Source organism: Carcharodon carcharias, chromosome 6 (assembly GCF_017639515.1).
Source record: "Carcharodon carcharias isolate sCarCar2 chromosome 6, sCarCar2.pri, whole genome shotgun sequence".
NCBI classification, from domain to species: domain Eukaryota; kingdom Metazoa; phylum Chordata; class Chondrichthyes; order Lamniformes; family Lamnidae; genus Carcharodon; species Carcharodon carcharias.
In genome coordinates this window covers 163,302,880-163,315,035 of record NC_054472.1, presented here as the reverse complement: position 1 = coordinate 163,315,035, position 12,156 = coordinate 163,302,880, and the positions used below count along the sequence as shown (strand labels likewise).

The 12,156-nt window shown below is 39.9% G+C and overlaps 1 protein-coding gene across 3 annotated transcripts in view; it reads left to right on the top strand.

Moving 5' to 3' along the window:
- Positions 1-12,156, top strand: part of LOC121279382 (adhesion G protein-coupled receptor B1-like) — a 188,917-nt gene that overhangs the window by 38,298 nt on the left and 138,463 nt on the right. For all 3 annotated transcript variants that reach the window (XM_041190586.1, XM_041190585.1, XM_041190583.1), the window contains exons 4-5: positions 2,460-2,610; positions 8,872-8,941. In XM_041190586.1, coding sequence (XP_041046520.1) covers positions 2,460-2,610; positions 8,872-8,941 — 221 coding nt within the window. The remainder of the gene's footprint in view (positions 1-2,459; positions 2,611-8,871; positions 8,942-12,156) is intronic.

The following is a 12,156-nucleotide window of genomic DNA, read 5'->3' as shown; positions in this document are numbered from 1 at the left end:
CCCGGTTTTAAATCTCTTACTGGTTTCTGTGTTTTCACGTTATTATTCAGGATTTTTTTTGTCCAATTTTCCACAGCAATTTTAAACACTGGGTCTTTAAAGAAAAGTATTCACGCAAACTCAAAATATGGTGCAATGCTAATGAAAGTTGTTTTCCTCAACCATTGTAAACAATAAGCACTTTGTTTTTCTGTCTTAATAATCAAATAAACATTCATGCTTATTGTGTGAGGCACCTCGTCCTGGGTGTTCGCCAGGGATTGGCTGGAATAGGTTCTTCCATTTGCTTTCACTGGCAGAGATAAAAACAGACATGGACAGTCAGTTAATTCCAGCAAAGACTATAAAGTTAGTCAGACTTGAAATAGAAAAATACAAGGGCAAGTTTTGACCAGGTGGTGTTTAGGTGGGTAGATTGTCAAATTACTTGGCTTGACGAACCACTGATATGAGGAAGCATAGTGTGTTTATTATTTTGTTTTCTCAGTTCACCTTTAAAAAGTTTGAAGATGCACACACGCAAAAGACACAAATATCCATTTAGATTATTGATAAGCTCTAAGGTTATGCTATTGTATATTGGTTTATGTAAGATGGGCCAATCACTTAAGGGGGTGGGCTGCTGACTAGCATTGCTGCACCTAAGCAAAAATCTGAGGCAGCACTTTAAAAGTGTCATTTTGATTTCTGGCTGCAGTGACAAGCAGCTGTCTCACTCCCAGCGGTTTCATTGCTGCTGTCCATAAGCAAGCGGGAGGAGGCACTTGACTTTAATTCAATTTGTTCAGCAACCTGTAGAAAATTCTTTTGCTCTGCTTCTTCCCTCCCTGATGATCTGGTAGAAATGGGGAACTGATAATGTGGGACATTTGCAGGGACAGATCTGCCTTAGTCCGCTTCAAGAGCAACACAGTGGGGTCCATCAATCCATCGTGTAAGTAAATTGATTGGAATGACCATTTTAAAAATTAAAGCACAGGTTTCTTCATTTAAGAGCGATTTCTTCTGCTAAACCAATGTTATTGAATGAGCATTATTTAAGAAAAAAGCCGATCAAAAAAGTCAAGCCAGCCAACCACAATTCAATCTTTTTTAACTCCCAAGAAAGGGCATTTTATTATCAAGGATATTTTTGGAATTCCTGCATTACAATGATCCAGTTAGCAAACGTACATTGTACTTGAAACTGTTCAAAGGAAACTGCTCCAAATGTTTCTGTAGACTTGCTGCTGCCATTTCAACACCCTAAGATACAGCACCTGCTAACTGTAGAGGTTGCTGTACACAGTGCTCCATTGAAAGGAATTAACTCCTATTATCACACAGCTGCAAAATGACATTGACCCAAATGCATCTCGTCCTTCTGCATTAGCAGATTTGCCGCCAAGGAATTAGACTCTTTTTTTCATTAAGCAACCAATTCACTGCATTAGTTGATGTGCTGGCAAAGAGTGTGAGTTAAACTCTGTTGGACTGACAAAAGTGGGAAATGTTGAAAGATAATGTGGTTTAAAACAAGAAATTGCAGATTGGGTCAGTGTGGCTTTCATCCTTACGTGAAGTAAGCTGCTTCAGAATACTTTTGGTTCAGTTCTCAGAGTTCTGAAGATAATCAGGTTTCAGAATATCGACAACAATAAATTCTACGTCTAACATATTATCTGATGTACTCCAAAGTAAAAATCATCTTTATAGCGCTGCGGGCGGAATTGAATAACAACCAGTGCTTTCCGTGCATGAGGACTATTCATAGGAACTTTGCAATGTTGCATCCTGTACCATGGGTTTTAGTGGGAAATGAGTAGTGACCAGGTACTGTATGAAGACTCAGCAGCGAACACTTTCAGAGGTTTAAGTAGCATTAGTGGAATGAAAAGTATTCTGTATTAAGGGTTTTGGTAGGAATTGAGCAGCGAACAGGTCTTTCTTCATAGAAGGCTTTAGTGGGAACTAAGCAAAGAGTAGAGCTTTCTGTACGTAGCACTTGACTAGAGACTGCATAATGATAACTGTATATGAGGCTTTATTGATAATTAGCCATTCACAAATCTTTCTGCATAGAGGGCTTAGTGGGTCCTAAGGGAAGAGCAGATCCTTCTATGCAGGGACTACACAATGGCAGGATAATCTATATAGAGCACTTTATTGGGCATTTAACTATTAGTAGATCTTTCTGTAAATGGGTTCATTGGAGTCTAATTGATTTCTCTGTAGAAGAGACTTCAATGGGGACTGAACAGTGAGCTGGGAGAGGCTTTAGTGGGTTAAATCTTGTTGTAATTTTAAGTAAATGAACATTAAACAACTAAAAATGTGGGAATTGCACAGCAGGCTATTTAGCCTCTGAAAGATCAAATCAGGGCAAACTTTGTAGGTGTCACCAACATGAAATCAGTGATTTTATTGGGTCAGTGAAGATGTTTGCTAATCAATGTTCCTTTTACTTTTTATTTTACCAGGTGATCTGTACCCTTGTGGCAGCGTTCCTGCACTTCTTCTTCCTGTCATCCTTTTGCTGGGTGCTGACAGAGGCCTGGCAGTCATACATGGCTGTCACAGGAAGATTACGAAATCGAATCATTCGGAAACGTTTTCTCTGTCTTGGATGGGGTTAGTAGATAACAATTTTATATGTCCTATCACCATGGAAAATATTGTGTTCCTTTATCAATTTTCAACCCCACTTCTGTTTTCCCATGGTCAGCTCATCCTTTCCATCATGTCCCCTTGTCAGGACAGGACAGTGGTCCTTTTCACAGGTTCTGGTTAATTCATCAGTAGCCACAATTGAGCATTTAAAAAAAAAATCATTCACGGGATGTGGGCTTCACTGGCTGGGCCAGCATTTATTGCCCATCCCTAGTTGCCCTTGGAAAGGTGGTGGTGAACTGCCTTCTTGAACTGCTGCAGTGGATCATCTCACAACTGGTATCACATCAGAAGGTGTCAAAGGCTCCCAAGATAACTGGGGATGCGGATAACCATTTGTCATAGTTTCGCTTAACTTTCTTAAAATTAACCCTACATTTCTTGATCATTGCAGAATGATTCTAAGGCTTTTGCCTCAACTGTCAAGCTCATTAGAACCATTGAATTAAAAGAGTGAGCACAAGATAGTTGATGTTAGCTTTTCTGGCTTAGTGCACCTGCTAAGTTTGGGCATTGATTTAAAACCAATTGTTGACTCTGCAAATTCTTCCACCCTGAGACATGATTGACAGTGCTTTGACATGGCCCTGAGAGGTTGCCAGAAGAGCAAGTTGTAGACTGATTTGTCTTCCGTCCTTCCCCTTGGGAAATATCTGGCTGCCTCTTGGCCTCTGCCACTGAGGTAAGAATGAGCTATGCCATCGGGATGAGCTTTACTTAAACCAGGCTGGGACCTGGCCAACCGTATAACTAGGGCTTTGGGCAGGGCTTTAAACTAACAAAGATGGTGGGGGGGGAGTGGGGATGGTTTCGGTGAAGGGAGATTTAGAAATCCAAAGAGAAAGGTCGAAGCATTGAATCAGTAGAGCGATGTGGGTAAAGGCAAGCAGAAAGGGAAGTGAAGGGACAGAGAGTTTATCAGAAATCGCACGGCTGCGAATAAGGCCTTTACAGGGAATTGCAGTAAAAAAAATTAAACTAAAGGTTCTTTATCGGAATGCATGAAGCATCTACATAAAATGGATGAACTAGTGGCACAAATAGAGGTAAGTGATTTAGATCTAATCGCCATTACAGAAACATGGTGACAAGGTAATTAAGGTGGGGAAATAAATATTCCGAGGTGCACAATATTTTGGAAAGACAGACAGAATGGCAAAGGACAAAGCATAGCCCAAATCGTAAAATATGACATAAGGTTATTAATGAGAAAGAAGATGAAGTAGAATCAGTATGGGTGGCAAGAGTCAGAAAATACTGGTGGGAGTAGTTTATAGTCTGCCTAACAGTAATTAAGACCATAAGACGTTGAAGCAGAAGTAGGCCATTTGGCCCATCAAGTCGATTCAATGAGATAATGGCTGACCTGATAATCCTCAGCTCCACTTTCCTGCCTTTTCCCCATAACCCTTGATTCGCTTTTTGATTAAAAATCTGTCTATCTCAGACTTGAAAATACTTAACGACCCAGCCTCTACCCTCCTCTGCAGTAAAGACGTCCACAGATTCATTACCTTCTGAGAGAAGAAATTCCTCCTTATCTCTGTCTTAAATGGGTGACCCCTTACTCTGAGATTATGCCCTCTGGTCCTAGACTCTCCCACAAGGAGAAACAACTTCTCAGCATCTACCCTGTCAAGGCCCCTAAAAATCTTGTAAGTTTCAATAAGGTCACCTCTCATTCTTCTCACATTATGTTCCATCTGTCAGGTTTTTGCCCGTACACTTAACCTGTCTATATCCCTCTGTAGACTCTGTGTCATCCTCACCACTTGCCTTCCCACCTATTTTTGTGTCATCCATAGACTTAGCGATAGTACATTCATTTCCCTCATCCAAGTCATTAATATATATTGTAAATAATTGGGGCCCTGGCACTGATCTACTAGTTACAGGTTGCCATCCTGAAAATGCTCCCTTTATCGCAACTCTCTGTCTGCTATTACTTAGCCAGTCCTCTATCCATGCTAATATACTGCCCCCAACACCATGGGCTCTTATCCTATTAAGTAGCCTTACATGTGGTACCTTATTGAATGCATTTTGGAAATCCAAATCTATTACATCTACTGTTCCCCTTTATCTATCCTGCTTGTTAGCTCCTCGAAGAATTCTAATAAACTTGTCAGGCATGATTTCCCCTTCATGAAGCCATGCTGACTCTACTTGGTTATATTATGCTCTGCTATTACATCCTTCGCAATTTTCCCAATGATGGATGTTAAGATAACTGGCCTATAGTTACATTTTTTTGTCTCCGCTTTTTGAATAAGGGTGTTACATTGGAAGTTTTCCAATCTTCTGGGACTTTTCCAGAATCTAAAGATTCTTGGAAGATTACAACCAGTGCATCCACTATTTGTGTTGCTACTTCCTTTAATATCCTAGGATGCAATCCATCAGGTGGAGGGACTTATCGGCTGTTAGCCCCCATTAGCTTCCCTAGTACTTTTTCTCCAATTATAGTTATTGTATTTATTTCCTCTCCCCCTTTTTGCCTCTTGATTATTTAGTATTTTTGGACTGCTATACCATTGAACAGAGCATTAAACAATAAATTATTGGAGCTTGTAACAAAAGCAATGTAATTATTGTGGGGGACTTAATCTTCATATAGACTGGGGCAATCAGATTTGCAAGAAGGATCTTGAAGATGAGTTTGCAGATGTTTTTGCGATAGTTTCCCGCAGCAAAATGTTATGGAACCGACTAGGAACACAATTATCTTAGATCAAGTATTGTGTGATGAAGCAGGATTAATCAGTAATGTCTTAGTAAAAGACCTAATGGGAAATAATGATCATAGTACCATTGAATTCCATGTTCAGTTTGAAAGGAACAGATTCCAATCATAAACAAGAATCTTAAACTTAAACAAAGCAATTACATAGGTATGAGGGGTGCATTGACTAAGGTTAATTGGAGTTAGGAACGCAATGGGTTGTGGCCAACGTAAACCTTAGATTTAGGTCTGCAGACGGGGAGAGAAATTGCTTTTACACTGAGTGTTTCGCTTTCAGACTCTCTCTAAAGCTTGAACTTTCCTGTGAAATAATTGGCATTCTAAATAGTAGTGTTTGAAACACAGTAAATAAGTGCGCTTCCCTTAAGGGTACAAAAGATTGCTCCACGACTGTAATGAGGAGCAATAAAGGAGAAAGGACATAAAAATGGTGCTATTTAAATATGGAGCAATATCTCATTGCACTTCTATTATGTGTTCCGTGTATTTTGAATTTTCTCAAATGGTTATAAATTATTCCACGTTATTACGTCATCGTTATAGATAACATCTGAAGCAGTTTGAAAATGAACAATAAAATCACATAGATGCAGCTTTGTTTCATTGCTGGCAATGGCAGCAGTTCACTTTAGCTATTTAAAATTCATGGCTGGCAATGATATTACTATATACAGTGATTATTATGCAGTCCCAGGTTAATGTAAAGAATCTTTCTGATTTGAGAGCTGTAGATACAGATATATACAGAGCTATTAATATGGCATTAAATCAAACACTGTTTCTTGCAAAAGACTACAGTTTATGCACAATCGTAAAAGATGTAATGTGGATTTTACGTCCTTTAAATTTCTTTAAGAAAAGCCGCTGTAAAAAAGTCATATCTTTGCAATCGGATTATCATTTTTGATTGATGTTTTATTTTTTCCCAAGGTTGTGTAATCCATGCTATGTTGTCATGTCCCGTAATTGTGATTTTTTTTCAGCTCAGCATTCTAGGCTTGTGTATTTGAGACAAGCAGAACCAAAACCAAAACTGATTGGCTATTCTGTCCGACAGAAAAAAAAATGATTTCATAACACAGTTTATTATCTTTTCTTTTGTGAGGGATTCCTTATTACAGGCTGCAGATGTTTATATTTTAAATGGCTGACACACACTTGAGAGCATTGCTTTCGATTTGTCAGCTCAGTACCCTGCTTAAAGTGTGGAAGCACTTCAGCATGATGTAATTGACCATTTTTACTTTAGACCAGGTTCAGGATAGCACCTACAAATTATCCACTATTTTGGATATGTCCATACATCTATGCCATGTGCCCCAAGCGGGATCAGGAGAGAAAGGGAAAAAATAAATTCACTACTATTGCCAATTTTTCTAACTCACTTGGACTTAGTCCAAATACTGAATTCATTCTTTTATAAACTCTTAAAGCAACATGAATTTATCCCAAAGTTAGAACAGAACTTAACCTAATCAAGTCTCTTCAGTAAATGAACAAATGCATATGGAAAAATGGAGCAATGAAAGACAATTCATTCCAGTGGGCATATCCCATCTCTGTTTTGTATACATTCTACTATATAAAGATTCTACTCTTTATCCCCCAAGGAATGGTTTTGAGAAACGCATTTTTATCTTTCTTATCCTGCTGCCTTTTCCATGGCAGCCTGGCAAAATTTGAGAATGCCGGGCTATAGTAAAGCTTTTTGGCAGTGCCTGTTCTCATGTTTGTAGCCAGAAGACAGTTTCCATAAGCAAACAGCAAATTCCTATGAATTGAAACTTGCATCCGATTCATTGATATCTATTAAAAAGTGAGCCCAATATTAATTGTTAACTCCTAATTATGGTAGATCACTCACTGGAGATTATCTGGGACAGTACTTTCTATCTGACTTGCAATAATGGAAAATAAAAAAAAGTTATCAAATCACCGCATACACTTCAAGTTACTTGGCCAAAATCACATGGCAAAACAGTGGAATACATAGTAATCAAACTTAGAATAGATGAATAGTTTATGGATTTTTAAAGTTCTTTTCAATAGCTTCTGAGTGACATTAGGATGGGTAGAAGTAGCAACATTGGGCCTTGAGGGTAGGCATGGAAAGACAGAACTTCGAGAATCAAATGGCTGGACAACACGCAGAGCTTGGTTGGATGAATTATTTATTGAATATGCAGAGAGCCAATCAGAAACTCATGTTTGCATTTGTATTCTAAGTTAAGGCAGTTTGGACAGTATTACTTGTAACTTGCACTCTGATCATGGGCATTTCTTTTTATCTTGTTCATAGAAGGAATAGAGGTATTGGATGCCATGAAGTTGTCCTCACTACCATTCTGATCCGCATGGAGACCAACAAACCAAAAAAAAAATCTACCGAACAACCCCAATAGAAAATAACGATGGACAAGATTTCACTTTTTAAAACTTTTACTTTAGCAATTAAACCAAAACCAACATAAATGAAACATTAATTAACAGGCAAACTGCAGTCAATAGAGACTGTAAATTATACTTTAAATAGCAGATAAAATGAAGATAGATCTATTGGATTCACTGGGCACTCTTAGCATATATGGCACGACCTTCAACCACAAAGTGCTTCAAACCTCTGTCTTCCTCAGGGAGCGTTCTAGTTTCTTTCTCCATGCAGGGTTTAACCACCAATTGTCCTCCAGCAGCTACTCCCAACCAACCAGAGTCCCACAGGCACAGTCTTCACCAAAATGGCAAGCTCTGGTTAATAGGTCCCTTTAAAATAATTGAAGCAGCTGTAGTAACTTTTCTTAACCCTGCTCCCGTATCTAATCTTCAGGCTTACTTCTTTTTAAATTACTCCACACACAACGTGCCTGCATTGAACTGCACTGCTGAGATCATCTCATTGCTCTGTACTTTGGTTTCAACCGGCTTCCATTTCCTTAGGAACCTGAAGTCTCAGCCCATTTCCCAAAAAGCTGAAATCTTAGTTTCTCTTTCAGTTAGAGAATGTCTTTAAAAAAAAAAACAAGCTTTGAGACCAGAGTTAGTGCACCCAACAAAACATTCGACAAAGCCATCTGTGTAGATAACAACTCCCACGTGCTTCCCCAAAATGTGCATTTCATCACACTACCATCAAACACTTTCAGAAGCTAGTGAAGCAACTTTGGGTACAAATAGCATGTTAAAAGCCTGAAAACTATTTAAGTTGTACAAAATACTTCTCTGTAACAGTGCAAAATAACTCACTGTTATAGAATGCGGTATCCCTTACAAAGAGCAAGCATACGTTTATATAAAATGGGCCAAAATGTGCTGTAAACAGTTATGGTTCTTTGGAATAATTTTGGAGCATTAATGATGACACACCTAAACTCCCTGCAGTAGTGCGTATATTGCTATCTAATACGTACATAAGTAGATTAGAAATAGAACTGTTTGGGCACAGCTAATATATATGTATTTATTTTACCTTTAATTTGTTTTAGGACTTCCAGCCCTGGTTGTCGCAACATCTGTTGGATTCACCAAATCGAAGGGATATGGAACAGTAAACTAGTAAGTAGGTCATGGCATTCCTTAATCGCTTGTTTGATAAATGTATAATCATCTTTTTACTGAAGTTTTCATCATAAGGTGATTGATTGCAGTCTTTCAGTTTACTCAGGAGTCTTACCTACTGTGAGCAATTGGTGCAGACTGTTTCTGCCTCTCGTAATCTGCCAACCATTGTCTTTTGTTAATCCTTCAATCCTCTAGCACCAGCTTGCACTGCACTCCAGAGAGAAAATAATGCAAAATCAAATTTCAGTGACTTTTTTACTTCAGCTTTCTTTTTCCCCAGTGACCTATCATGGCTTATTACTTGATGTATATATGACCATATATACAGACTTTGTTTGTTCTATTGGCCTTTTCTTAACTGCAAATTAGCATAATAATGCAATATTTGTAACACTATTATCTGCCAGGAATGTTAGTTGAAAAGTACTGTATTCTACAGGTCTCTGACGCCTATTGTATATATTGTTTAAAGGAGATAGTTGGCTGGAGGGAAATATATAGCACTCATTCAGACACGTGCTTTGATAACTTGTAAATGATGATGGGGATCCATGGGCAATTTTCAACTGTTGGTGGAATCACAAAGTCACATTACACATCTTAAACTCACGGCCAGTTACATAATATTCTTTATAGTATTGCATATGATGCATGTATTTAGTTTAAAAATAACTTAGAGATGTAAAAGGAAGACTTGCATTTATATAGAACTTTTCCTGACCGCGGGACATCCTAAAGCACTACATAGCTGGTGAAATACCTTTCAAAGTGTTGTTATGTAGGAAACATGGCAGGCAATTTGCAAATGTGTTAATGAATAAATCTGGGCTAGGATTTTTCAGTCAGCGTGCGGGGACGGGCAGGCATCCTGAGGTCATTGCTCTGCCTCGCGATGTTTCATAGAGTCATAGAGGCCAACAGCACAGAAAAAAGCCCTTCAGCCCATCGAGTTTGCGCCAGTCAAACAAGTATCTAACTATTCTAATCCCATTTTCCATCACCAGGCCCATAGCCCTGTATGCCATGGCACCACAAGTGCACATCCAAATAATTCTTAAATTTTATGAGTGTTTCTGCCTCTACCACCTTTTCAGGCAGTGAGTTCCAGATTCCCACCAGCCTCTGGGTGAAAAGATTCTTCCTCACATCCCCTGCCAGACCACTTAGAACCTCCTCCCTTTCTATGCTAATTTCTTCAATTATATCGCAGCCCTTCTGCCTGATTTCCATACCCACGTCATCCCTCTTGTTTCGTTCCGTGGGCACGCACCAGAGTTGGCTGCGCGCCCGTCAATAATTGATAGGCTTATTAAGGCCATTAATGAATTAATTAATGTCAAGTTAACGCTGCCCATCCAACCTTACGGTTGGTGGGCAGGCAAAAAGGCCAAGCGGCCTTTATGTTTTTTAGGAAACTTCACCCACAAGTGGACTGAGGTTTCCTAAAGCTCTTATGAATTAAATACATAGTTTTCCTGAAAAATAAAAACATGTCCCATCTCATGTGACACAGTCATGAGGAGACATGTTTCATTAAATTTCTATTGATTTTATTTATTATTTTCAAAAGCGCTTCAATCTCCCTGAGGCAGCTCCGAGCCCCAACTCTCCCTCCTCCTCCCCATCGCCCGCACAGGTAGCGCTGCTACCGCTTGCGTATTATGTAAGGCCTGCCTGTGTAAAATGGCAGCGCAGAGCCGATCACAGGCAGCGATCGGCTCTGCAATCACTCCCACCTAGCCTGCCTGACGCCAGAAGAATTCAGGTCCTGGTTTTCTTTGAGCTATTGATTGTGGGGTAAATATTGGCCAGGGCACCAGTGATAACTCTCCTGTCATGGGATCTTTTATGCCCACCTGAGAGGGCAGACAAAGCCTTGGGTTAACTTGTGATTTCTCATCTCTGACAACACAGCATCTTCTTAGTACTGACCGAGGGTCTCAGCCTAGATTTTTATACTCAAGTGCTGGAATGGAAATTGTACCCATAATCTTCTGACTCAGAGGTGAGAGTGCTATCCACTGAGCCACAGCTGGCACACACTATGCCAGGTGCGCTGAGTAGAGAAGATGTACTTAAGGAAGAGAAAAATATTAGAAAAGCTGAAGGCACCTGACATTAAACACCTCTTGCAACGGTATTACACAAGAATTTTTCTCACCAGAAATAGGCCTGTCATAATACTGTAATTAAATCAGATTGACTACATACTATGTATTCAGTTTGAATAATAAGTGTGTGGGGCTATTGGAGTAGTATGATAGGGACATATCAGTGTGATGAATTTATTTTACCCAACCATGGACTCTTTAGTAGTTGTGGCAAGGTGCAAAATCCTAAAAGGCTAATCATCATTGGTGTGATATTTTCCACATATTTAAGGGGCCAAGTCTCCCTTCTGAGCGAATTTGTGCGATATTTTTGTCAGCGTGCGCTGGAATCAGCAGTGCGCCCACCGGCAATTAAAATGCCTAGTAAGGCCATTAAAAAGTTAATTAAAAGAAAGTTTTCACTTTACGGTTGACAGGCAGGCAAAAAGGCCAAGCGGCCTTTGTGCATTTTTGGAAACCTCATCCACGGGCGGGATGAGGTTTCCAAAACCAAATAAAAATCAAATAAAATCTTCAATTTTTCATTAATAACATGTTCCTGCTCATGTGACAGAATCACATGAGGGGACATGTTTCATTACATTTATAAAATCTTTCTATTTTGGAAAGCAGTTCAACTGTGCCTCAGGGAGATTAGGAAGTGTGCACTCGCGCGCATGCGCAAGGGTCACAGTCACCCAGCTCGCACCCACCCCCCCCCCCCCTCCTCCTCCTCCCCCTGCCTGCACAGGCAGCACTGAGCGCCAAATTGTCTTCCGGCCCCCAGTCGCGGGCAGTGGTCAGCTTTCCTGACCGCCCCCATGCTGATCTCGCATGCCAACGTCAGTGATTCCGGCGAGCAGGACTCATAATGAGATGCTCAAGTATTGAAGTTAGCTTCCCGACGTTTGGCGGCAGGAGACGCGGCCTGCTATTGATGGCTGAAGCGGACGATTGCAAACTGGTTTCACAACGGCCTAAAACCGATTTTTGGCCTTCTCACTATATTGCCCGCTCACGCCCGCCAATGGGACTGGACAATTCTGCCCAATGTAAGGGTCAACTTTCTTTTAAAGGACAGATAACTTTAATGAATCATTGCATTATAACCTTCATTAC